This window comes from Pyrus communis, chromosome 2, assembly GCF_041283825.1.
Source record: "Pyrus communis isolate YQ-2024b chromosome 2, ASM4128382v1, whole genome shotgun sequence".
In the NCBI taxonomy this organism is placed as follows: Eukaryota; Viridiplantae; Streptophyta; class Magnoliopsida; order Rosales; family Rosaceae; genus Pyrus; species Pyrus communis.
The window spans coordinates 21,347,830-21,375,151 of record NC_142566.1 but is presented as its reverse complement, the minus strand read 5'-3'; the positions used below and the strand labels follow the sequence as shown (position 1 = coordinate 21,375,151).

General features: G+C 37.7%; 5 protein-coding genes across 14 annotated transcripts; 2 read left to right on the top strand and 3 right to left on the bottom strand.

Moving 5' to 3' along the window:
• Positions 1-80: 80 nt before the first annotated feature.
• Positions 81-2,818, top strand: LOC137747183 (epoxide hydrolase 2). The gene is made up of 4 exons (XM_068487231.2): positions 81-1,158; positions 1,303-1,485; positions 1,569-1,810; positions 2,465-2,818. Exons 1-4 carry the CDS (start codon positions 874-876, stop codon positions 2,712-2,714), a joined length of 960 nt encoding a protein of 319 aa, XP_068343332.2. The 5' UTR covers positions 81-873; the 3' UTR covers positions 2,715-2,818.
• Positions 2,819-2,827: 9 nt separating this feature from the next.
• LOC137747184 (folate transporter 1, chloroplastic) lies at positions 2,828-6,745 on the bottom strand. Of its 2 annotated transcripts, none has more exons than XM_068487232.2 (10): positions 6,312-6,745; positions 6,151-6,227; positions 5,876-5,969; positions 5,490-5,583; positions 4,947-5,020; positions 4,329-4,442; positions 3,639-3,710; positions 3,495-3,515; positions 3,208-3,275; positions 2,828-3,063 (listed from the first exon to the last, which is right to left on the bottom strand). In XM_068487232.2, the coding sequence occupies exons 1-10, from the start codon at positions 6,498-6,500 to the stop codon at positions 2,931-2,933; spliced, it is 936 nt and encodes a 311-aa protein (XP_068343333.2). In that variant the 5' UTR covers positions 6,501-6,745; the 3' UTR covers positions 2,828-2,930. The 2 variants fall into 2 exon arrangements, with proteins under 2 accessions (XP_068343333.2, XP_068343334.2); XM_068487233.2 differs by having other exon boundaries at positions 4,329-4,439; positions 6,312-6,734.
• Positions 6,746-7,055: 310 nt separating this feature from the next.
• LOC137748479 (uncharacterized) lies at positions 7,056-10,472 on the bottom strand. Of its 8 annotated transcripts, none has more exons than XR_015957202.1 (4): positions 9,641-10,472; positions 8,362-8,507; positions 7,524-8,274; positions 7,056-7,211 (listed from the first exon to the last, which is right to left on the bottom strand). XR_015957202.1 is itself a non-coding variant. In XM_088686785.1 (2 exons), exon 1 carries the CDS (start codon positions 10,221-10,223, stop codon positions 9,642-9,644), a length of 582 nt encoding a protein of 193 aa, XP_088542911.1. In that variant the 5' UTR covers positions 10,224-10,472; the 3' UTR covers positions 8,319-8,507; position 9,641. The 8 variants fall into 8 exon arrangements, 3 of the variants coding, with proteins under 3 accessions (XP_088542911.1, XP_068344738.2, XP_088542907.1); XR_015957201.1 differs by lacking the exon at positions 7,056-7,211 and adding an exon at positions 7,243-7,312; XR_015957203.1 differs by lacking the exon at positions 7,056-7,211 and having other exon boundaries at positions 7,243-7,746; positions 7,857-8,274.
• A 273-nt stretch (positions 10,473-10,745) lies between these two features.
• Positions 10,746-13,004, bottom strand: LOC137748990 (peroxidase 72). Its single transcript, XM_068489172.2, has 4 exons — positions 12,594-13,004; positions 12,301-12,492; positions 12,029-12,194; positions 10,746-11,299 (listed from the first exon to the last, which is right to left on the bottom strand). The coding sequence occupies exons 1-4, from the start codon at positions 12,948-12,950 to the stop codon at positions 10,887-10,889; spliced, it is 1,128 nt and encodes a 375-aa protein (XP_068345273.2). The 5' UTR covers positions 12,951-13,004; the 3' UTR covers positions 10,746-10,886.
• A 9,815-nt stretch (positions 13,005-22,819) lies between these two features.
• Positions 22,820-26,681, top strand: LOC137747659 (uncharacterized). Of its 2 annotated transcripts, none has more exons than XM_068487803.2 (7): positions 22,820-23,483; positions 24,439-24,581; positions 24,854-25,125; positions 25,203-25,357; positions 25,566-25,828; positions 26,045-26,107; positions 26,224-26,681. In XM_068487803.2, the coding sequence occupies exons 1-7, from the start codon at positions 23,234-23,236 to the stop codon at positions 26,479-26,481; spliced, it is 1,404 nt and encodes a 467-aa protein (XP_068343904.2). In that variant the 5' UTR covers positions 22,820-23,233; the 3' UTR covers positions 26,482-26,681. The 2 variants fall into 2 exon arrangements, with proteins under 2 accessions (XP_068343904.2, XP_088542891.1); XM_088686765.1 differs by having other exon boundaries at positions 22,889-23,483; positions 24,219-24,581.
• Positions 26,682-27,322: the final 641 nt, after the last annotated feature.

Below are 27,322 nucleotides of genomic sequence, written 5' to 3'. Positions count from 1 at the left end.
TCAGTATAAATCAGTTCAATGCAATCCTATATGGCTGTCTTTTTAGTCAAAATAGTTCATGAGATTGACATAACTTCTCACTTTGGTCCTTGAGATTTGAAAACTATAGAAGTGGTCCCTGAATTTGTTCACAATCAATCGTTTTCATCGTTCCATGAAAATCTCTGTTAAATAAAAGACCAAAATAACAAAATACCAATTTTATCGATTTTAAATCTCAATGACCAAAATGACGAGTTATACTAATCTCAAAGACCATTTTGGTTAAAAAATCATCCCTTAATATGTACACAGAGAGAACAATCCGTGATATGAAAACCCAAATCAGAACGAAAAAGAAAAAAAATATTGTGATGTAAGCAGATGTCGCATTTCCAAAATATAATCACAAGGGCATGGTGAAACACAGAAAAAACCATAACTGAAACACTTTTCTATACAAAAAAGAAGCAAAATTCTTGGATATCAGTACTAGGAAAATGACATAGAAAAGCACTAAAATTTAAGTAAATGAAATCATCCTTAATTAGTATATTCTTTTTACAAGGCGATATTTTAAACTATATTAATTTATTTAAAGGGAGATTTGAACTTAAATATAAGAAGGTATACACCGACCAACTAGTTTAATCACATTTACAGAAAATTAGTAATTGGGTCAACAAATTGTACCTTTCTACACCATAACTCTGGTTGGAGCATTTGATACGTTACCCTTCTCTGGTCTGATTCAAATTTGTCATCTTTGACTGTTTGGCAACCAGAATGTTCAAGTCACCAACCTCCCATTCATTTTTCTGCAAATTGTACATAGAATAGTGCACTCTCTCTGTCTGTCTGTCTCTCTCTCTCTCTCTCTCTCTCTCAGGAAATATGAATGATGAGGTGACTCACCAGAGGATCAAAACTAATGGAATATGGATGCACATAGCGGAGCAAGGGACAGGGCCTCTGGTGCTTCTCCTCCACGGCTTCCCGGAAATATGGTATTCGTGGCGCCACCAGATCGGTTTCTTGGCTAAGCATGGCTACCATGTTGTTGCTCCTGACATGAGAGGCTATGGCGACACCGACGCCCCTCTCAACCCTACCTCCTACTCCATTCTCCACCTCGTCGGCGACCTTGTTGGCCTCCTTGATCATTTTGGTGGACAACAGGTTTCTCTCTCTCTCTTTCTCTCTCTCTGATTGTTTCTTTTACTTGACAATTGTTGTTCATGAGATTTGAACTACGATCTAACAAAGCGGAGAGTTGGGTTTTTAGCAAGAGAGTTTGATCGTTTGTGTGTCTTGTTGGAAAAGGCATTTGTGGTGGGACATGACTATGGAGCCTTTGCAGCTTGGCACCTGAGCCTTCTCAAGCCCGAGAGAGTCAAGGCCGTCGTTGCACTATCTGCTCCATACTTCGAAAGGTCTTCAAGCACCAGGAATTCCGATTCGATGGGGCAGCTGTTCGGCGAGGGGTGTTACGTTCATCAGTTTCAGGTTCTTTTACAGCAAAACACAAACATGTAGAAATTGTGTCTTAACAAATGTGTGTTTTTATGATTGGATTTTCTATGGTATAGGAGCCAGGAAGAGCAGAAAAATCGTTTGCGAGATACGATTATTTGACGGTGATGAAGAAGTTCCTGCTGTATAACAAGACAGATTATCTGGTGGCTCCTCGTGGAATGGAGATAATCGATTATCTGGAGACACCGGCAGTGTTGCCGCCATGGATTTCTGAAGAGGACCTCCAAGTCTATGCTCAAAAGTTTGAGGAATCTGGCTTCACTGGTGCTCTCAATTATTTTCGTACAATTGAAATGTAAGTATAGCCATGTTGCTCTCGTCTATGCACCTAAGTTCGAATCTTCCACTCCGATGTCACGGGCTTGGTTTACCTGTTGCACCTGTCTCTTTGAACGTGACCTGACCTAATCTCTCTTCACGCGGTTTGGTTTGGTGTTGGGGCTGGCTTAATTGCAATTGTCAACCCTAAAGAATCTTCAATGGCTTTTAGGTTTTGATTTGGTGATTTGATTTGCTACCAACCAAAATGGGTTGAATTTTGGGTCGGGTTTACCCTACTAACCGAAGGGCTTGGGTGTGCTTAATTCAAAATGAGATCCACTCCTGATCTCTATGTCCGAAGGCCGTAGACCAAGAGATTCGGACCATTCAAGAGAGAGAAAAAGAGATTCGGACTGTTCAAGTTTTTGGATTTTTGTAAAGTGGGCCAATGGAATTGACTAATTAGAGTCGTAGGATTGAAATCGAGTGGTCCGGTTCTCTCAATTTGTGGGCTTCAAACATAGAAATCAACTTTACCAATCACTTCACATGCTTGATTTAGCTTGCACCGTATTGTTGATATGCTCAATCACTTTAATACTCTACTTAGTCTCAGGTCATAACGTTCGATAGTATTCAATGGCTATTGCTAATTTTTGACAGCTGTTAACTTTGGAAATGGAAACAGGTACTGGGAGCTCATGGGGCCATGGCAAGGTTCAAAGATTAATGTTCCAGCAAAGTTCATTGTGGGTGACAAAGACATTGGTATTGAAGTTGTGGGCACAATGGAATATGTAAAAGGAAGTGTTTTCAAGAGTCTTGTGCCGAACCTGGAAGTCGTGATCTTAGACGGCCACCATTGTATCCAGCAAGAGAGAGCTCAAGAAGTCTCCGACGAGATTCTTTCCTTCCTACGCAAGTTTTCTACAGAATAGAGTTTGCCAGTCTAAGTGAGAGTTTTGCCTTACCTATTTTTCAATGTTAATACAATGTATGACATTTGCAAGTATTTGTCCGATAGTGATACGATTCACAACTATTTACATGCTTTTTCCAAAAATACCTTCCGATACTCTTAATTTTTGAAATTTCAACTGAAATAATGTTTGATGTAGAAAGAGTACTCAAAATTGAGGATGAAGAGAAGAACCTTATTCGTTCGTTCTAGCCAATTTTAGAAATTTCAGTACATTTTCGTATACAATAAAAGTGATCGAAGCAGCAGGAACATTTTTCAGAAGATTTGGTGTGATTCCCTTGTAGAAACCTCGAATGCCCTCAAACCTACAAGCCGCAGCAGGAAGATATGGAAATAGAGAAGTTAGCATCCGAGACAAAATCAAAGGGGAGTTTATCGAATAAGACCAACTTAATGCCTTCAATAACTAATCTCTTTTTTTCTTTTTCCAGAGTAAATTTCATCCTTACCGTGCAGTTTCCCTTACTACATGCCAGCTATCCATATATCTTGGAATTCCTTCGCTACTAGGTCGTTGCTGACAAAATGAGACATTAGAAAGTTCCAATCATTAATAAGGAATACGAGTGAATAAAACATGTAGAATCACAAGGGGCAACTTCAGAAGTTGCGTAAAAAGGGATTTCAGTAATCTTCCTGAACCCATCATGATAATAAAAGCTCAAACTGTTTCAGACTGGAGAAACTTGCACATATTGAGACCATGTAAAGAGGAAAAATATATGGATATACCAACCTGCAATCGAGATCGTATCACCTGAAAAAACATGAAAAGAAAAAAAAAACCAGGTCATCGAAACTGCATAAGTAATAATCAAAAATTGAAATGAACATCTAGAAGAATTTTACACCAGAGCTAATAAAATGTATTTATGCGTGCCTGGAATGGATATGATAGAAGAATGGCCGCAACTTTAGATGATCCACCCAATGCTGCATAGTCAACTGAATTCTGTGCAAAAATCAATGGGCCATAAGATTCCATAACCAGGCTGCTAATTGGCAAAAGAGCAACAAACATATATTACCGTGTAACAAATGGTGGTCTACATTGCAGTAGCTGTGCAAATACTTATACTTCTCCTAGATGCATCGTCAGGAATTTAATATGCTCAACTAAGTAAATCAATAAAGCAAAAGTTCCAAATTCTTCAGATGAACTAAAGTGGACAAAAAGTTGAACGACTGTTCCCCTGTGAGTGCAAGTGTAGATGAAAAGAAATTAAACTGATGATGAACAGGCACGAGGAATGTGTGTTTTTCTCAATTATGAATGGGCAGGTATATTGAGCAGAAGATGCGTACTATAGTATAATCCAAATCCTGTTATTACCCAAATATCCACATTTTTTTTCTTTTCTTGTTTACGAATTTGTAGAACAAATCTCATTTCCCCACCAATCTGGGATTTCTTCATTTGGAGCAGTGAATCCTAACCAATGACTAGAGGACAAATTTTCCAACATCCAAAAAGGACCACTATAGCGAACTATACAAGATATGGGAATGTAAGTAAAAAAATCCAGAAGTTCTCGATGTATAGACGGAAATAGAGCCATTCTATAAATACCAGCACTGTATCAGCACTTCCAGAATGCGTTCTGCTTTTTTTAGACTTGAAGTCAACAACGATTTTACGGAGTTCTTCATATGCTGTGAATTGAATAGCACCATGAGAAACCTGCTGAAACAATAAGAAGACTGTAAGCTGCAAATTCTAAAGCATTAAAGACTGGAAACTTTTTGGCACAATTGAGACATGTGTATACTCTAATGCAAATGCACTTGTATAGTCTTAACATGCAATTAAATTTAGAAATACAAAATAATCGCCAGAAGCACTTCCATCTCTCCGCTCGGCATTGTAAATCATTAGATATGTCAGATACTCCCATATTTTTCCATAACAAATTCTTCACATATTTCTTCAGTTTCCTTTTGCATTGATTAACTCAAATATTCAACAAAATATGAAGATTAACTCGAGTATAAATTGCCACAATCATTTCATGACATCACAACTATGAATATGGTATTTTTTTTGTAGTGACTTAGTGATGCATACAAGCTGTACAGAGAGGCTGTTAGTGTCTGTGGGGAGACAAGAAAGTAACCCCAAATCCACTACAAAAGCTGTACAAAGAGAGTCATATTAAAAACACAATAAGATCATAGACAAAAAGCATACCAGAAAGAGACTGGGAAGAAGGCCTTTATAAAGCGCAGCCCACCCTTCCTCTCTGATTATGGTTCTTAAGGCATCTGAGATATGAAAAAAAAAGAAATTAGAAAGTGAAGTAAAACAAAGGTTGTGAACATAAGTACATGAAGAAAAATTCTCTAAAACAGACATGTCACAGATGATTGAGCAAAAGTTTTTAGGTGATAGTTATTGCAAATTCCCTTGAACCGGGAAGTTTTAAGTTTGGTATATGCTTGATATCATTATGCTCATCTTTCTAAAAACAAGTTAGCGTCAAAGCAAAGCAAACTTCATTACAATTACAATCCTGTCATATCGTCTATGTCTTACTTTATAGTCAATCAGACCAATCTTATAAAATAGGTTATCTTCCAATTCTAGAAGTCCTCATCAATAATAGTTTATTTTCAGCACAAATTAACAAATAAGGAATATTTAGCATGCAACAAACTAGTAAGTGAGCCGAACGAACTAAAAAGGGGATATTGCAGTCATTCCTATCAAGTTAAAGTAAGATAAGAAGCAGACCATAAAACCCAGAATATGGTCGAGTTTGATGGAGAGGAGTCTGAAGCTGCAATCTTGTTTTTACAAGCCAAATAGGATTCGTGCACAAAGAAACCTGACAAAATCACAACATAGCTATCATCTATAGGCAACCATCCACTAAACGTCTGGCTACCTTCTAAAAGTATTAGAAAGAAACATATAAATGTGATTTCCTAACTTCCCACCCTCCAATGGTGTCTTGATTTCAGCATACAAAAAGTTGGATAACTAACAATGATAGGCACGATATGCAATATGCAGATAGAACTGACAAGCAGGATTGCATAAAACTTTGATAATTAACAACCGAACGTTCCATTAACATTTTCTACAATCATATTATTCGAAGTTAGCAGAAGACTCACCAAAGCACCAGCTTCTGCTGCAGAAGCAAGATGAAGGCCAGCGCTCAGCTGCTTTTCCCTGTCCTTAGAATACCTTTCTTTTGCTCTTCCATAGCTACATACAACAGAAGTTTTCGGTTCACTCATAACTTCCTTCTGAAAACAATGAAAAGACCAAAATTGAAAGCAACCCAATTTCAACTGCATTGCGAAAGTCGAACCCTTTTGATATCTCAATATTTATCAAATAAAAAAGCTCCAATTTTATACTAGAAAAACCATACATTTCTACTTACAAGAAGAAATATAAACCCCATGAAACAGTGGAACCTAGAACCGCAGGAGAGAAGCCTGCGTAGAGTCCTCTCAGGCCCTGTAAAACACAAAGAAGTGTGATCCCAAATCATCATCTGACAAAAAAAACCCCTGGGGCGTTTGCAGGAGGATAGATTTTTACCTCCGCTCGAGCAATGGTAAAAATGGCGTGAGCCGTGTTCTTGTAAGTCGGAAGATTCAAGACTCGACCGTCGTTGACTTGAAACCTGGTACGGACAACGTCGAGGGGATGCATGGCAGCGACGGTGGCGAATCCTGCGACGGCGCCGGCGGTGGCGGTTTCCCACTGCCACTGCGACGCCGACGACATTTGTATTTCACGACAGATTTAGTAGACGAACCGTACTCTAAGTTGTGCAGCTCTGAGTTCTGAAGAGTGAAGCGAGCAGGGTTTTCTCGGCAATCGACCGCGACGTCGTCGTTTTACGATTTTAAATCGAAACCGCCAGGTATTTTACCGGTGACAACTGACGAGGAACGAAGTGGCTGGCTTTGCCTCTCGACTCTTGAGTGCCCTCAGCGGTGACCCAGACCGTGCCGTTGTGTGTGCAACGTGGCTAACATCCGGTTTGGTATTGCTGTGTTTTGAAAAGAAAAAAAATATTGTTTCTGTTGTGCTGCGAAAATAAGTTTATTTTTGTTGCTTCATGTTTTCAATTTTTTTTCATCCAAAATTATGAAAATAAATTGTTTTTAAATGTTTACCAAACATTTTTTTTAGCTCAATTTTTTTTAATACTTTTTTTTTTTTTTAAACACATCATTATCAAACCAATACTTAGATGGTGTCGTTGGGAAGTGTCTAGACTAGGCTTATTTTCAAACTAATTGGGTCCTATCTTTCAAGTTTTGAAACCTCAATAAATTTTGGGATTCTGAATTTTAACATACATTTCAATTCTAATACAAATTGTCTTGAAAGTTTTTGGTATACGAGACTTCGGATGTCAAATTTGATTCGGATAACGCCAAATTTGAAAGCTTTCATGTAAAAAATTAACCAATTCAAAATACAAATTGTCTTGAAAGTTTTTGGTATACGAGACTTCGGATGTCAAATTTGATTCGGATAACGCCAAATTTGAAAGCTTTCATGTAAAAAATTAACCAATTCAAAATTGTCTATCCAACTTGCACTCCATAGTTCCCAATTTTTATAATATTAAAGTGCAACTAGGGTTTAGACCGACGAATATTATAACTAGTCCACAAATTTCAAATCCTGGATCAAATTTTAATCCAAACCCTAATTGCACTTGTTGCATCGGAAGAAAAATTGCTAGTTTCAACTCATCGTATTTGAATTCAAGAAAGAGGGATAGGTTCGCACCACGGAATTCGTAATAATGTCCCTCATGATCTCCCACCATTCACAAGACAAGAACCTGCGGCCTCGTACACTGCCGTGCTAGCCCAAGAAGCCGTTGCAGCACAAGGAATGCCTGAACATCAAGAAGAACTTGGACTAAGTTGGCTTTATGGAAATTCTGTACCTCCTCATCTCCTGCCACCAGTAGCAAGCCTCCGACACTCCATCCTGTTGAGTCCCACATTGGCTATACAAAAAGAGAAATAATAGTTTAATTATCCTAACCCCTCCTCAACTAACACCGATGCCTTTTGTAACAAAACCCCACACCTGACGGATTGTGCAAGTAGTAATTACTAAGTTGGGAACAGTATCGGTGTTGTTGGAAGTGGGCCCTTGACCCGTTTCTCGGATAATTACCTACTGCCCCTCATGTCTTGCAAGCCAGAAAAGCCATTGAAACTCAGAACTCTGTACCTAATGATAACTTCAAAAACCTGCCTGCTCCACAAGCCCAGCAATCCCAAAAAGCCATTGCTGCTGCACAAGAACATCCAAAACTGGAACCGGGATCTTTTTATAAAAATGTCAACTACGTGCCTCCTGAGATCCCACTGGTCCCAAGCATCCAACACCTGATTCAAATATGCAGCAAGCCTTTTGAGAAGCAGTTAGCACAAACTGATGCGACGCGAGACTTAAGGCTGAAGGATTGTGATGTGGAAAAGCACATCTTGCCGTTGTTGAACCCGTCTGAGGACCCTAAACAAGGAATCTGGATCACAGCATACGACATTGCTGGTAGTGAGTACAAGATGATGTTTAAGGCCACAAGAGTCCGCAATAATATTCATGCCCTTACCAGTGTTGGTTGGAAACACTTTGTTAACCATCATGGCAGGAATCCACAACTGGAAAGCTATGCTTTGTCATCTGTTTGAGATATGGACTGCAGCATGAAAAGCTCTAAAATGTCGATGAAGTTTCATTTGGTTCCGGTTCGATCAACTTGTAATTTTGAGGTGCACACATGGATCAAGATCATTTTTGTGAACCCATTTATCAAAATGCTCGGTGTAACTTTACCAAAGTAGATATCATAAATTCAACTTTGTGAATCAATTTACGAAAATGTTAGGTCTACAACAGTTGGTAAAGTAAACGTAATGGAGTAGACGATAGGACTGAATGTAACAAATCGAAACAAAACTTGTGCAGATACATTATTCTAACTCTAAGAAAGATGAGCGAAGCAGCTGTATCGATGAATGCCTTTCAAAAAACGAATGCTTTTCATCATGAAGATCTCCGATAGTCTCCTAATAGACTAGGTTAACTGCACTTCCACTGTGATGAATCACTATTTTACCACTCTACATTTTAACAATCCTTGCCACCCAAACCTTGAACTTCTTCAGGCATCTCTCCTCCTGGAGAGTCACCAAAAGAAAATATAAACCATCAGGTACTGAAGTTGCATAACCACATTGAACCAGAAAAGAGTGCGGTAACGTGCAACGATAACAAGTGCTGTCAAAAGCCATTTCCTGAAACCATTGATAAGTGATTTGGCTGCTTAGGTGACACTATTGTCAACTTATGTGTACTGCAAAACCGACGTGTGTAGCCGAATGCACGTTTGGACACTCAAATAATTTCCAAGGTAAACACAGATTTTCCTACTAATTCTTCTATGACATTCTCCAGCTCCCCAACAAGGTCATGCTATAAAGCCCTAAATACCAAGGAAACCTATTCACTATTTAGAGACTGGATGAACACGGGATTCGGGACATGACTCGAAACTCATAGTACCTATATATCCTCCCTAAATTCTCAGTAACCTTTACATATGAACAATAAATAGCCTAAGACTAGCCGGAAGGCTTCATTTATGTGAAAAGTCAATCAAGTGCTTAGTTAATCCGCCATTGACAAACTCATCATTTCCAACTTTACTGTTAAACATATTGGCCAAAACTGGAATTCTAAACCAACATACTACAAAACTTTCCGGGTTAATGATACCCGAAAAACAACGAAAAGCTCAAGGGTTTATAGCTCCTAATGCCAAACTACAATGCACACCACACATTCAAATTCCAGTTCACAAAACGCAAGAGCAGAATTCCAGACATTACCTCACTCCATTGAAATTTTGGCACCAACCTCCTTCATCTTGGCAACAATCGATTCGGCCTCCTCCTTCGTAACCCCCTTCTTCAACAGCGTAGGCGCCTTCTCCACCAAGTCCTTCGCCTCCTTCAGCCCCAAATCCGTAAACGTCCGCACCTCCTTAATCACCTTGATCTTCGCCGCAGCATCGAAAGAATCGAGCTTTACATCAAACACCAACTTCTCCGCCTTCTCCTCACTTTTGGCCGCCGCCGCGCCGCCCTTTCCGGCCCCCCTCAAACCGCCGAATCCCATCCCGGGCATCATCATCACCATCCCCGGCATCTCCTTCACCCCCAATTTCTCCCTCAGAACCTCCGTGAGGTCCGAGACTTCGAGCAAAGTCAGGCCCGAGATCTCGTCCGCGATCGCCGACAACGACTCGGACGGCGGCGGCCTCTGCTCCGGTACAGCGGTGGTGTAATTGCACACTACATGAGAGAAAATTTGGGGCTTCGATTGGAGAGACGAAATGGGATTAGGAGTTGGGGGGTTTAGCGTATTTTGAATGCGGGAAAAATATGGGGAAATGAATCGTAAATATCTCATTTTTTTGGGCCCGGGAATGCGATTTTAGGGAATTTGAGGAAGCTATCCGGGCATGGCGGTTGTCGTCGGAGCTTAGAATTTCAGAAGGTTGGTGCGTCCATGGTTTTGAAGCTCTGAGAAAAAGAGTGAAGAGTGACTGGTATGGCGCGAGTGGGAGTAACCCGCTGAAGCCTGCAGGCTTAAACCCTACGGGGACGAAGGGTTATGTTTGGGCTTTGTGAAGTAAAATCAATTATGAGCCCAAATCCGTTTTGGGGCCCAAAAATACCATGCTCATGTGAGTTTTTATTTTAATGTCCTAATCGACCTTCCGTCTTACGTTTCTCAATTTTTTTGTCCTAACTCATAGACTTAATGAGATGTGATTTTTCTTGATTACTTACAAGAGCTCAGTATTGACACATATTTGATCATTAAATTTAATCTAATTGCATATATTAAGTGATTAAATATAGCTAAATCAAATGCAACGGTCAAATATGTGATTAGGAACCGAAGAAAATTTCCAAAAAGCCAAATGAATGAAGGAAAATAGTGCAATTTCCATTAAATTACATCATGGGATGCCCACAATTTATTCTTGAAAGCACAAAATACACACACACTCACACACAAAAAAAAAAAAAAAAATACTCCATAGAAATTTCCAGCACCCTCATAAGCTTAAGAGTTAACCTTCCTGCAGCTCTTCCTAATCTCTCCCCTCGACCCCGTAATCGGAGAAATATTCCCCATCTTAACCATGGACTTGGCAAACTGGTTAAAGAAAAGCTCATTGTTCTCTGCATACTGCTGCACCAACTGCTTCGACACCTGACTTTTCGTGACGAGAACTTCGTCCGAGTTCAGAAGCCCCTTGGAGGCCAGCAGGTTCTTGAAGTAGTTGTTGTCGAACTTTGTAGGGCTCACAAAGTCCATCACGAACAGGTTCTGGTCCCCGCCGGATCTCGGGCACCTGGTTCGAAGCTGGCCGGCGTAGGACTGGTCGAGGGTGAAGTCAGCCAGGCCGTTGCCCGACTGGTTGTAGAGCCTCTGCCTGAAGGAGGTGCACCTGGCATTTCCAATGGTGTGGCTTCCTGCATGAACACAAAGTTTAGGGCATGTTAATATATGGGTAATTTTTATTTTGCATGTTGGAGTTGTGTGGCTAGATACAAGTTAAACGTTAGTGATTATCAATAGCACCAAATTCTTTTGAGATACAACCCGACATCTAAATAGGTTTAGTAGGTTAACACAACCTAGAAAGGGGGAGCCACTGTCAGACTAGGTGGGCTCCAACATACTGCGAAAAATGGGAAATGAATCTTGGTGCTAATTCTTATCGGATCCGGATCCATTCCGGATCTAAGGATTCTGAGCTTAGAGATCAATCGATCCGGTCCGTTAAAATTTAATCCAACGGTTATAATTATTATAACTTTTAGTAAGATCCCCTATTTGTAGCCGTTGGATCAAATATCAACGAGCAGAATTAATTGATCCCTAAGTTCAAGATCCTTAGATCTAGAAAGGATCTGGATCCATTCTTATAAAGTTCATCCATTTTGTGAAAATAATCCTATTTCACCCTAGTGAAAATTGGCGCACTCCACCCTAATAACACCGAACAAGGTCACTCACTCAGCAAACATAGATTGTAAAAGGATAAATTATAGTCCACTTTTATGAAAATTCTTGGTTTTATCCTTGAATGTTAAATTTGAGATTAATATCGGTGTTAGATCAGGTTTAATAGTGGACCCACACCGATTTTCTGTAAAACAATGTAGTATATATAAAATGGTGTGTTGGAAAAAATTTACCAGATAGTGCAACAAGATCAACAATGTCGAGCTTTTTCAATTTGAACTTGGTGAGAATAGTTTGGAATGTGTTGTTTGGGGCAGGAATGTTGCTGTTGGAGCCACTCAAACTTGCTTCTCTTGAATCCCTTCTTCCCAGTGGGACCTCCCAGTTTGGCCCACCAGTCTCAAAATTTTATGCAACAATTGACAGACAGCATATGTTAGAATTTAGGCTTTTGTCACACACCATGCAACTTACAAAAAAAGCTAAAATTTGTAGAAGCACTTACCAGGACAGTTGAGTCTCTAGCAGCAAGAGCCAAAATGTCAGCACAAGACACCGTGCTGGGGCACTCCTTCTCCAATGCAGACTTGATTTCGTCAATCACTTCGAACCCTCGCGCTGAATTCTGGTTCGGGACAGACCTCTTTTCAGTGATTATGTTCTGGCTGCTGTCCAGCAGAAGTGATGCATCGCAACCCTGCAAAATAGGTAGCAATTGGCAACACAATCTTAAGTACCTCACTCACATAGATGTACGTGTAACTAGAAGCAACTGGGACACTTTTTGTGATCGTATACCTTCACGAAACAGTCATGGAAATGCAGCCTGAGCAAAGAAGCTGCCATTCGGGTTTCCCTAGCAACGGCTTTCGCAACAACGGACTTGACAATCTCTTTGGCTCTGGGGCAGGAGCGGTCATAAAACTGTGGGTAGAGATACCCACCAGGAGTTTTGTCACAGAAACATAGTGGAGAAAATGCAAGAAGAGAAAGGGCTAGAAGGAAGCTCAAAGAGTTGGCCATAATAATGTGGTTTCTTGGAGAAAAAGACTTGAAATTTGAAGACTTTGGTTTGATGAATCCTTTGGTTGGATTGATGAAATTTATAGAGGGACTTTGTGGGGGGAGAAAGAGAGAGAGAGAGAGAAGCTGCATGGAGTTGGTAGCTTACTTTTGCAAGCTGCTACACCAGTAGACTGGGTCAAAAGAGAAGGTTGGAGTGGTAGCTTTCATGCTTTTGAGCAGATGACAAATCATAATTATGGTAACTTCGTTTCTAATTAAGATGATAATAAGTACAATGGACAGCTTACATCCTTTGTACAATATTTTGGTACACTAATTGATTGCAAGATCATCAGATCTTTTGAAAATTTTACAGTATGATACTGGAATACAATCACATGGTATAATCAGTTTACGTATCACAATATAAACTAACCACAGTTCTTTAGAGTTGAATGGCTACAGTATCAATCAAATATTCATGATACCATAACACATGAACTGGTTATACCACACGGTGGTTTAGATTTGGAATCCGAAATCCAACTAGATTGACATGTACTCATTATAAAGAAACATTAAAAGCCTCTTTCACTTCATTAGGAGATTGGCATCCTTCATATTTTTTAAATGAGAATACTTCAATATTGGTGTTCGATCACGTCATTCATAAGTACTCTGTGCAAAAACAAGAAACTCCTTGCATTTAGTTTCACTTGATCCCCAACTAGTTCCGCCTAGTGTAAAAATTGCCCAATTTCCGGCTCCCCAAATATGCTTGTATAAAAAATAAAAAAAAATAAAAAAAAACCCTAGCATTCATGTCTTGCCTTGTCTTATTGTTTCCTTTTGCTTTCCCTACTGTTTCATGAGTTCACATTGATTCCATTATTTGGTTAATCATTAATTTTTTCCGTTAATCATGAAGCTTCGTGGCCTTTTGACTCGAGGATCAATAATTTTCATAGATAATTGTTGTGCGTTCTATGTGTTGTCCTGTTACATACAACCGCCTGTTTGGGCATATTAGAAAAGTTGGTTTAATCCAAAGCATATGATAACGGGAATATTACGTTAATCTGGACGGTCCAATCTATAATAAAGATATCGTAGGCTGGGTAGGAGAACTACTCCTATAAGCATCCCTTAATTGTAAACTAGCCTCTCTGCACGCACTAACGTGCGTGCGAGAGGCATTTTTGCATCACGGGCACTACGCGCCCTAAAGATGTGTTGTTTTAGATATTCTTATATTTCTTAAGTGATTATTTTATAAATTGTGTTTGTGTCCATCACAACAATTTCTTATTATTTTCAATTTTTTATTATGTTCAATCATCTAACTTAGTCTTTTTGCACCTGCCCATTATGTATAAATATGTCGTCTTCTGAAGAAAAAAAAGCCAAGGCGTTTTTGGATGATCAGATTAATTTAATTATATAATTTTCAGTTTGACTTTAAGTTTATTGTCTGTTTCATTTATGTATATATTAGCCTCTCCGCACACACGCATTTTTGGCATTTTCTTTACATGCATGTCCTAAAAAGTTGTCATGTTTTTTATTTTCGCTTTGCGTAAAGTAATGATTTAAATGTTATTCATGCAATTGTCAAACAACATGGGATTTTGAATGCAAGTTCCTACCTAAAGTCCATGAACAATAGTAAGTAGATGTAAATAAAAATTAAAATAGAACTTAACGTTGTAAATAAAACATATTTAAGTTGTGTGTAAAATGCATGATTAAATCATTTAACGTGCGTGCGAGAGACATTTTTTTAATCATGGACGTATAGCACCCCTAAAGATGTTTCTCTGATTGTTTGTTTGTCATTGTAATTGTCAAGAGAGATTTTTAATTATCATGCATGTTCTAAGAATTTGTCAAGTTTTTTGTTTTCATTTTGCATGAACTAATGTTTTATATATGTTGTTCCACTCCACCTCGCGAGAGGTTTTTTTTTTTTTTTTTTTTTTTTAATTACGGTGTAGCGCCTCTAAAAACGTCTTGCGTTAGATGTTCTTCATTCTAATAGCTAAAGCTATACCGTTTACGTATTGTGGCTAATTAATTGCATTAATGTCCAAAGTCAAGCTAACTCCCTTTCATTCGTTTTTTATTTATTCACGTTTTGACTATTGATGGCATTGGCTTCCTCTAAATTTCAACACCAAGCAAACTTCTTGGTTTTGTTAGGCTCTTTTTTCTCTTCCTCTTCATAGTCTTCGCCATCCTCATTGTCCTCATAATCTTCATATTCATCGCTTGACCGACCATATTCCTATGCCAAAACAACAGATATCAATTGTTAAACTAATTATTCCAAAAAATAATAGAGTATCGTGATAAAAAATTTACATACAAAAAGTCAACAGTTGAAGATTGGAAATTTGGTTACATCTCTATCATATCCCCGCATTCCCTTTTGAAATAAGCAATTACTAATACAGAGTACCTGAAAATCAGCACACAAAAAAAAAAAAAACTCTAATTTCGATTATGCTGAACAATTATGAATATGGAAAAAAATCACACAAACAATCCCTACTTTTTATCACAGACTTAATATGCAGTGGCCTAAAACAATGCAAAATATAATCAAGTTCATCAAATTCAATATTAATTATACATCAAAGACACAATCTTTTTGTATCCTAAACCTAAAATACCATACAAAAACCATAAATTGGCCGAACTTCCAAGCAGCAATTCAATCTTTCAATTCGTAACAAATTCTTCCAGAAGAGAGTGATGTGGGGTAGTAGGAGGAAGGAGGACGCTTCGTGCAAAGAAGCTACAAATTAAACTAAGCAAATTAATTTTTTTTTGGTCGAAATTAGCAGAAGACCAAACTTACGCAAAAAAGAAAAAAAAAAAAAAAAAAAGAACGGTCTGGCCATTGAAATTGAATTAGTTGTCCAAGCCGTTTTGGCCCCAGCATACACCATCTTCAAAATACGCACATCGGCTTCGAATTGGAAATGGGTGTCCGTTAACATACAAAATAACGAAACTTTATTCGGATGAAGATCTTAAAACACAAAGCAATTTCATATTGTTGAACAGATCGTTAGTTTAAACCTGTAGCAATTCATAACATTCACAGCTCTTCATCATAAATGAACAACTACAAATTAAACTAAGCAAATTAATTTTTTTTTAGAATTCCGTCGAAATCAGCAGAAGATCAAAATTATCCAAAAGAAATGAACGGTCTTGGCATTGAAATTGAATTACCTGTCCAAGCATTTTTTGCCTAGCATCCACCATTTTTAAAATCTGTAAATCAGCTCCGAGCTATAATACCTTATCGAAATTGAACAAAAATTGAGCAAAATGAATAGGAAATTTAAGACGATGAAAGTGGACGAAGAAGAAGCATAAAACAGATGATGTGAGAAACGGCTATGTGCAGTTGAGTTTGTTTCTCCTTTTTCTATGAATATTGGGGATTGAGTAAGCCGTCGTGGCCTCTTGAACGTGCGGTCGGTTGCAGTTTCCATTGTAGCAACTGCTTGTAGAATGTCTTTCATCTTAAGGGTGACAATTTCTTTGAATGGGGGATGTCTTTCATCTAACGGTTGTAAAAACATCTCTGAATATTATATTTTGTGTATTACGATTTCAGCCCTATTATATTTGCGCATTACGATTTTAACCATATTCTATTAAGATGATTTTGCCTTTTTTTTTTTTTTTTCCCTAAAGTGAGGGCATTCTTGGCATTTTGAATGCTTCACCAAACTGACCTTCTCCCTTTATATATATAGATATATAGATATAGATAAAAGCATATGCCATTACATATAGCAAGTATAATCCCTAACATTGCTTTTGACATATTAACCGACGAGCATTAGACTATTTGGTCTAGTTGCATTCAATCTTTATTTTGTTAAAAAAGATTCTGATTTCAAATCTTATAAACTATAATTGTTAATTAAAACAAATTAACATAATATGAAATGAATTCGTTTGAATCACGATATTACCGTGCTATGAAAATTTGATCTCGTTGAAAGACAAACAATTTGCAGTGAAACTTCTAAACCTTTGTGTGTTATACTGGTACAAGTTAGCTGATATTCAGTGTTTTCAGTGTCATAACTGTCAAATTGCACCATATCTTCCTTCATTGGGCCTCGGTGTTCCTCGAGTAGGAGTGAGAAGGAGAACGTTCCCAAGAGGCTTCACTGGCAAAGGCACTATTAAGATCTTCGTGTCGGGTGTAGCTTTGCCTTGTGTCACTCACCTATTTTTGTATCCCCAAATCAAGAACCATTAGAAAGTATACAGTGGACATGGGCACTGATCAAGCTCAGTTGCCTTGTAAGGTTTCTCTACAATTTAAAACTAAAGCATCTTGCAGGATCTATTTGTTCCTAAGAATTCGAGTCTAACAAAAAAATGTTCTAGGACAATGCAGGGAAATTGCCGTCTTAACAATCAGAAAAAATCACAATTTTGTACAAAAAAATGTTATAAAGAGTAATGTTATTTTTACCACAATTTTATACCATATATCTTTACCATCTTAGATGGCAGATGAGTTGGACAAACTACATCATTTAATTTCAATCTTTTTATTAATTAAAACACTTAAATAATCTTAGATGGAAGAAGGAGACTCCTTGTATACCACAATTATCATTTAATTAACAATTTTTTTTATTAATTATTGATTAACATTTTGATTAAATGCTAATTAATTTAGATGATGTGGTTGTCCAACTCATCTGCCATCTAAGATGGTAAAGAAATATGATATAAAATTGTGGTAAGAATAACATTATTGTTGGATATATGTCAATAATCTGTGATAAAATTATATATGCTAATAAATAATAAATGCAAATAGGAAATTAACTGAGTATAAAAGTTGTATATGGCCAATTCTACCTTATCTGCGGTGGAGGGCAAAGGCAAAGTGGTACTCAAATTCACATTTGGAAAGAGTCTCACCTTGCTGAACGTGTTGCATGTTCCTGAAATGAGGAGGAACTTGGTTTCTGGACTTATTCTGATTGCTAAGGGCTTTAAACTTGTAATGGAATCCAACAAATTTGTACTTACCAAGGGTGGGATGTTTGTTGGAAAGGGTTATGTGGCTGATGACCTCGTGGAATCAATGTAATTGCCATTGATGATGCTAATAAAATAAATGTTTCTACTTATATTGTTGAGTCTTCTAATATTTGGCATGCTAGATTAGGACATGTTAGTTTTCGTTCCATGCAAAGAATGGTTAAATTAGAATTACCTAAATTCGAAATTCATTTTAATCATCAGTGTGAAACATGTACTGAATCGAAATTTGCATTTATTATTTATTAGCATATATAATTTTATCATAGATTGTTGACATATATCCAACAATTATTGCCTTATAAAACCAATACATTTACCTAAGTAATGGTGCCCAACATGTTTCAGTTCCTCCCGGGCTTATGGTTGAGCCTCTTATTGTGTAGTCCGCTTTTCTTTTTAGGAAAGCAAAGAGTACTCATCATAAGAATATTGTTGATTAAATAATGGATTCATTTAAAAGTGCTTTTAAAATGACTGAAAACGCGTTTAATGAGCTAGTGATGTATGCTTACAGTTTCTAAACAAGCAGATAGAATCTGTCATGCCCGGCAATGCTTCTATCCCACGCTGCATTTGATCAAGCGTAAATATTAAACATATAACTGAAGACATACCAATTGAGCCTATGAATCTATGATGACAAACTGGAAATTTAAAAACCATCCAAGATACTTAAGCCAAAGAAATAAGGCCTACCTTCTGTTCAACTCGAGTCTTGTATATAAACCCTCCACAACAAAACAGTGTCGACGATGCAGTGAATCTGATCCGAGACAGATCGCTCAAACATCAACTTCAGCTAAAAATAAGGCTATACTGGATTGATATATAAGGATGCGTATGATAGACCATCCCACCGTCCCTCGTAAAACGGGAAACCTTGTTTGCTTTGGGTCGCCCTTTTAATCTGTTTGTTGCCATTCAATGCCTATACAACATATGATGTAGGTGCTCACATCACATGTTTTAGTTATCGAATGTTAGCATGGCGAAAAATACTTTTTAGTATTTTTCAGTAGGAACTGGCTTACATGCAGGATAACACTCCAAATGTAGTCCATCCCGTTGTAGTCTCTCCACTTTTCTCCTGCCTATGTTCTGCGATTGAGTGAACCAAGCTCTTTCAGTTGATATTATTACAAACCACTGCTGGTATCAATTTTCGAAACATATACCCACTCAATCAGCCAATTACATTTCACCAGCAAGTTCGACTGCAAGAAGTATCGCTTTAATACGATTTAGCACATTGCATCTCTAGAACTTGTTCTCTTAGGATTGGTTATGTTTTGTTGGAACTCGTGTTTTATGTGAGACTTGGAGTCCCACATCGCCCAAACCTTTAGTGAACATCACCTTTATAAGTGAGTGAACTCACTTATAGTTTGAAATGAATTGGGCCAAAGTCATGGACCTTGGGCCTTAAACTTGGAGGGTTTGGGTGTATATATTAAATGTCAAAGATGGGCCTTGGGAATTGGTATGATTAAGATGAATAAAACAAGATATTCTTTATTAGCATTACCTATATGAGATTGATGTGGGGTCGCATATTTGAGAATTGGTATGGCTACAATTCTTTAAGGGTCTCATGAAATCAAGATATGTTCAGGACCAAAATGAACACAACCATATGAATTGACATGTGTTAAGATGTGATATGTGTGATACTTATTGTTTCGATTTTACTACTAAGAATGATTAGTTCAAGATAGTAAATTCACTGCTTCATTAGGTAAAACCGATAAGCACTCACTAGAGAAGGTTCAAGTCCAAAAGACACCTATCTCGATGCGTATCATATCTAAGTTCTTTGGAAAGACATTACTAATTTAGCTAGTATCTTATTTTCAATTCAAATGTGGGGTATTGCTAAAGTTTGAATAGAAAATGTGGGGTATTGTTGGAACTTGTGTTTTATATGGGACTTGGAGTCCCACATCGCCCAAACCTTTAGTGAACATCACCTTTATAAGTGAGCGAACTCACTTATAGTTTGAAATGAATTGGGCCAAAGCCATGGACCTTGGGCCTTAGACTTGGAGGGTTTGGGTGTATATATTAAATGTCAAAGATGGGCCTGGGCTCGGATGGACGAAAAACACAAATTACGTTTTTGATTTTTTGGATTCAATTTTTTCCGAAAGGATAAAACTGATTGAACAGTTACATTCGATTTTTTTTGTTTTAAAAACTGATAAGCATGAACGGTTGTATTTGTTCAAATTATGCCATTGTACATATGGCAATAAAATCAGAAACTGAATCATCAATTTCTTTTTCCTTCTCCATATTTCACAGAGAAACACTCAATCAATTCGCCAAGAATCCAAGTTCGTGTGCAAGAACTTGGATTAGATAGTTGTATCCTGCAAGATAGATGTCCATTTGAACTACTGCATTGGTGTAGGGGCGTATTTTTGTCTTAAGAGATTGCTACTGCAAGCCTCTATCTTCCTAACCAAGTTAGTGTTTTGTGGTTTATTAATTCAGTTTTATTAATTGTTTATATTGTGAGATATATACATTGTATCCTTGTGAAATTTCTATTCGAAATAAATTGTACTTGACATTTGATTGGTATTAACATGTTTCTCCACAGTTTGAAACACGAGAGTTTTAAAAGAGCAATATGAGCTTACCGCACATTTTGGCAAGCAAAACTGGATGGGATCATAACCCTCCACTGGGATAGTGATATTTAACTTCATCCCTTTCACCTGAAAATTTTAAATAGGAATTATGAAGACGTTGTTGTAAGGGATATCAACACCCACTGCAGTAAAGATACCCTTGCATCTCCATGCAACAGTTAACATTGTTGGTGAGAGTGACAAAGCTGGAGGGGGGCTCCCAGTTGCTCCCGACCCTGATAACTTAACATCCAGGCCATTTTCTGGTAAGACCTGCAAATATTTAATCAAACTAAGGACAGATAATTCGATCATTTTATTTACTTGTAAATGGTTTTGCATATGCATCAAAGTGTACGGAAGTCGAGCACCTTAATATAATAATATTAGGCCCTTGCACCAAAGTGGAAAAGGAAGCAATATTGCAGCCACAGAAGGAGGAGGATTGTCTGCCCTCCCACTTCCATATTTTCCTTATGCTTTCCTATTATGTGTAGTCACGGTTAAGCCATCTCAATATTTTATATTAATTTTTTATAGAAATAATAAAATAAAATGTAATAAAAATATAAAATATTAACGTACCCTAATCGTGACCATACAAACAAAAAGACACGAAGAGAGTATAGAAATGGAAGGATAGCCAATCCACCGCCACAAAGGGTTACATGTCTCTGTTCGGTCCCAAAGCTGCAAAATGCACTTTATAGGTCAGATTGATGGAGACTACTTTTTCTTTTCTGGGTTAGGGGAAGGAGATGTTAAACGACTCATCCCGTACCTAAACTCGCAGTGAGACTTTTCACAGCCTAATTGAGTCATGTCATCGTAAACCTGCAAATTCACAAAACATACATATTAGTCCCCAAGCTATCATTCAACATGCAGCATGTGTTGGATAATTAGATGATACATATTCTGTTCTGGTAATTTCACACATTTTCGGTACTCAACTTCCTTGACATTCAATATAAGGAGGGGGTTTTGATATCTTAGCTGTTCATCTTCAGCAAAATAAGATCAAATATTCAAAGTTGGCGCAATAGTACTGATTGCCTCAACAAATATTTAACATTACACTTTACTATAATGAATTGATGATGAGTTGAACTGTGGAGGAATTAAACTTCGAATTTTCGTTCAAGCTATTTTATATAATAGTAAATGAGCAAGCTTAAAACTTTTGAAAATAACGCGAGGATATAATGGGTAAAAGATGAATTGGTGATAAGTTGTTATTCAAAATTAAGAGCTAAATTCATGATATTGTATGAGACTCACTTGTGTTTTTATTTCCTATATAATTGTTACATACAAAAGTAATTCTGTCACTATCAGTGACACTCAACTTCTTAATCACCATTTAAAGATTATGTGTGCAAAATAATCAATCCAATTAAAGGTCACTTCGTCTTCATAAATGACGGTTTATGGCAACGATTTTTATTGTAACTTCTCATTGATTTGTTTAATACATATTTGATAACTAAACCATGTCTCTAATGTGATTAATTTATTTTTTTGCATGATTATTTTAAAATGTATATAATAAAATTATGTTAAATTAAAAAAAAAAATTATTGTTAGAAATCCAACGGCCTAAAAATATAGCAGTTGGAAATCCAACGCCCCAAAACATCCCACGTCACCCCTCTCAGACTAGTGTGAGGGTGTCTGCCAAGCGGGCCTCACTACCTGCTTTTGGTTGGCCCAACGCCTGAACTCGTGCGTGAATCGCACGCGCCTAATGCAAAAAATATGAAGAACGTGGCTAACGTCAGATCACCTCGCCCCAATTGCTAGGTCCCCCGGGGGGCACAGATCCTCTCTGAATCTGAGCCTAGGGATCAATAGATCCAGACTATTGAAATTTGATCAAACAGTTACAATTATTATAACTTTTAGGGACGTCTCCTTTTTATAGTTGTTGAATCAAATTTTAATAGTCTGGATCTATTGATCCCTAAGCTCAAATCCGTTGATAATATGTGTCTCCGGAGGGCGGGCGGGCCCGCTGAATAGCCCCACTGATTTGGATAGGCTGTAGCTGTTTTTGTTGAAGCGGGAGGATTGAATCACTCAATTGCAAGGGCGATTGGAAGAGGTGGGGTTGCTCCAACTACTCATACCAAAAAGGGTAGAGAAATTTTCCAAAAGTAAAAGAAGAAAAAAGAGAAAAGTGAGAATTGATGACGACAACAAACAAGTGTTAAAAATTGGAAGAAAAGGGAAAAAGGAAAAAAAAACAACCCAAAAAGAAAAAGCCACAAGAAACCATATTCCAAAATGCAAATTCCATTCCATATTATATTTTCCCAAATTCCTAAAACCACAAAAAAAAAAAAAAAAAAAAAAAAACCAAAAAAACCATAAAAGCATTGGAAATTCCAAAAAACAAAAACAAAAAGGCCTCCGCACACAGAGAGAAGCAGCACCTCTCAACCTCGAGCTCCGCGCTCCGATTCTCTGTAAAGAAACACAATCGAACAGAAGAATTACGATTAAAGCTTCAAACTTTCCCATTAATTTCACAATTTTGAGCGCCAAAATCCATCGGAACTTCGACAAAAACCTTGAAACTATCATTATTTACAAGCGTCTTCAGTTGCAGAGAGCCAAATGTACGAACCCCACCGGCCGCAGTCGAAAATCCAAACCCTAGAACTATGCCGCCGGGACTGGCAGTGACGGAACTTTCAAACGCTAGAAATGGCCAAGCATTCCGTCGGGTGGGTCGCGGCGCAGAAGCGGTGGCTTCTGGCTTTACTCGTCATGGTCTCCCTCTCTACCTTGATCGCCTTCTTCATCAGAGGCGCGTTTGACACCTGCGATCGCGGCGGCCTCGGCGTCGTCGATAAGAGGGTTCCGCTGGGGGCGCCCATTGGGACCAGTCCTAGCCCCCTCAGCTTCATGAAGTCCAAGCTCGTGCTCTTGGTCTCCCACGAGCTTTCTCTTTCTGGTAATGTCTCTGTCTCCATTATATTGTTATTATTTTTTATGAATTTAATGCCTTTTTTATATTAATCATGTGTAAAGTTATTGATTACAGCTTCAGCAGCTTAGCGATTAGCTTAATTAGTTGTGTTAAGTTTTTAATGACTTATTAGATTATACAAACATAGAAAGTTAGCAGCTTTAGATGAAAAACACCACTTGTATCGGTGGAATCTGTGAGCATTAACTGGTTTTCGAACTATTGGATGGTTTTCGATAACCCATTTAACAAAAAGTCCTTTCCTGTGCCTCATTACTTTTAAATTTCCTGTTTTATTCCAGTATTTATGGAGAGGTAGCTTGTTCCTTAGTGTGTTAATGCTGTTTGATACATTTTCATCCCAGTTGAGTTTAATTTGTTTGTGAATTTGGAAACATGGCCTGGTGCAGTTGCATGCCTTTCCATTTTGTTCGAGTTTAATCAATGATTTCATTTGGGATTTATGTGATGTCAAGATTATAGAATGGAAGAACTGAGTACGGTACTTTCTCTGCGATTGTTGATTCTTATAAGACGGCATCTGTATTGTTCTACTGTTCATGTATTTTTGTAACTTAATTAATTCAATAACCCGATAATCTTGTTCTTGAGCTGTCATCCATTTTGTAATACAATGTGTTCTTTGAAGAATGCTCTTTTTCTTCAGTTGAGAACCTTCTGTCCTTGGTTTGAGAACTTATTGAGTCAATATTCTTGCAGGCATCAACAGACTAACTTTTACTGATGTTGATGCGTTCTTTTTGTGATATTTACTTGCACTTATCGGCACATTGAAATAAATGGAGTAGTACCAACTGATGAAAGCTATCTTTCTCCTTAACCAGATATCTGGTTGAAGAGTATATTTTATCCAACCAATATCTGCTCTTTATATCTTACAAACTCTACTGAGGGGATAATATATTGAACATTCTTCCAGGTGGACCTTTGTTGTTGATGGAGCTAGCATTTTTATTGAGAGGTGTTGGCACTGAAGTATATTGGGTTACGACCATGAAATCGTCAGATACAGATGCAGCAACATATAGTTTGGAGCATAAGATGTTGGACCGAGGAGTGCAGGTACAAATTTCACTTTTTAACTTTTTAAGAGATTATTTTGGACGTCTTCTTTTGCAGTCTAGTTGTTGTTCTACGTAGTTATTTTTATTATCTCAATATTTCATGACTTGGAAGCATTCTGTTGTCCAACCGTACTATATTGGCCACTTGCTAAGGAAACTATGCTAAGTAAATCTAGCTTCCTATCTGTTTTGATCTATACTTTGGCCTTAATAGGTTACATTTCTCTGTAACTTCTCCATGTTTCTAATACTGCTTCTATACATCTCTAGGTCCTCTCTGAAAATGGCCAAGAAACTGTAAATACAGCTCTCAAAGCTGATTTGGTTGTATTGAACACCGCAGTTTCTGGGAAATGGTTGGATGTTGTTCTTAGGGAAAATGTTCCCCGTGTTCTCCCAAAAGTGTTGTGGTGGATTCATGAAATGCGTGGCCATTACTTCAAATTGGATTATGTTAAGCACCTCCCACTTGTTGCAGGTTCTATGATAGATTCACATGTAACAGCAGAGTATTGGGAGAATAGGACTCGAGAACGTTTGGGGTAGGCTTCAAATATTCTTCCTTTTTCTTTTTTATATCAATATTTGGTTTACTGTTGCATTCATTTTCTCTCTGCAGTTTCAAAATGCCCGAGACCTTTGTTGTTCACCTTGGAAACAGCAAGGAACTTATGGAAGTTGCTGAGGACAATGTAGCAAAGCGGGTTTTGCGTGAGCATGTCCGGGAGTCTCTTGGAGTTCGAAGTGAAGAACTAGTATTTGCCATCATTAACAGTATGTATTTTGGTCTATTTTGATGGTTTGATTGAATTTGGTTATAATGCTTGACCATGAATTTACCAGTTTGTTTTTTATCTTTATCTTGTTTCTAATATGCTTGTGAAATTTGTGTTAATTTCCATGGGGATATGACAAATAAAAGTAATGTTCTAGTTAGTTTATGCATACATTGTGAGCACTAAATTACACTTCATGTCTATAGGTGTTTCACGCGGAAAAGGCCAGGATTTGTTTTTGCGTTCCTTCTTTGAAAGCTTGCGACTGATCCAAGAGAAGAAGCTGCAACTGCCAAAAATGCATGCTGTAATTGTGGGGAGTGACATGACTGCTCACACCAAGTTCGAGCATGAATTACGTAACTTTGTAGCGATGAAGAAAATTCAAGATCGTGTTCATTTTGTAGACAAAACTCTGACTGTAGCTCCGTATCTGGCTGCAATTGATGTCCTTGTTCAAAATTCGCAGGTATTAGAAGCATTTTCCTTTTTTATTGTGTTATTCTATCTTGTTTTGATGCATATAGAATTCTCAACTAGCCAACGAATAAAGAATAAGATACATACAAATAGGTGTTCAGATTATTCTTTTTCAAGTTTGACCCTAATGTGGTTGGAATTACATAAATTTTATTAAAATATCCATTTTCATCTTGTATTTTTTTTTTTTTTTCATTCCGTACAGGCACGGGGAGAATGCTTTGGTAGGATAACTATTGAAGCCATGGCATTTCAGCTGCCGGTATTGGTAATGAACCTTCCTCCTTTTCATTTCGCGTAATATCTAATACTGATGCTGCCTATCTTATTGTCCTATTTCATTGTCTTTTTTTTTTTTTTTTTTTCAAATAAAATATTTATCAGGGAACAGCGGCAGGTGGCACCACAGAGATTGTAGTGAACGGAACGACAGGTTTGCTGCATCCTGTTGGGAAAGCAGGGATCGCTCCTCTCGCGAATAATATGGTAAAACTCGCCACTCACGTTGAGAGGAGGCTTACGATGGGGAAGAGAGGCTACGAAAGGGTCAAAGAAAGGTTCCTAGAACACCATATGGCAAATAGAATAGCTGCAGTTCTGAAGGAAGTGTTGCGCAAATCAAACAGCCACTCAGATTCTTAACACATGCTCTCTTCTCCTCATCATGTCGAGATTTCAGCGCTTAAGTAGGTCGATTTTCCTTTTATGGCGACATAATCGGCCCTCGGGTTTTTCACTTTTCTATTTTCCAATAGGGCTGTACATTATGTGCATATCAAGGCATGTTCGAGATTGTAGCTTGTTAAAAGGTTGACATTAATGACATGATCGATTTTGTTATAGCATGGGATTGGAAAATTTGGCATCTGATTGACATGCTTGCAACTCTCTTGTGACTGCATTATGTGCATTTATGCTTGTTAACTCTTATCATCTTTTATACGGGCGGGTAGGATGGTTAACTTGCCGTCACTCGTTTCATGAAACGGGGTATTTCATATATAAGCTCACGTATCTGTCGCATGATATAGCAAAAATGAAACGGGCATGGGCAAGATTTTTGCGGTTTTGCCAACTTTTTATTTGTAAGTTTTTGAAAAGAACATCCTGAACAAAGCGTTGGGTTCGAGCTCGCTGAGCCATATTGGTTAGAGTGGATCTATTCCCTTGTGCAGCGGAGTTCGAACCTTCACGTTTAGAAATCGCTTGGATTAAAAGTAAAAGAGTAAATTGTAGCAATGATTTCTTAACTTTAATTCAATTGGAGCAACAGTCCCTCAATTAAAAATCTATTAACATTGGTCCTTCAACCCATCAAAACGTGCAGCTATAGCTCCTTCAACTAAAAATCCATTATCAATAGTCCCTCAACTTAATCCAATTGGAGAAATGGTCCCTCAACTTTAATCCAATTGGAGAAATTGTCTCTCAACTTTAACCCAATTGTTGCAATGGTCATTCCAACATAACTCATTTTAACAAA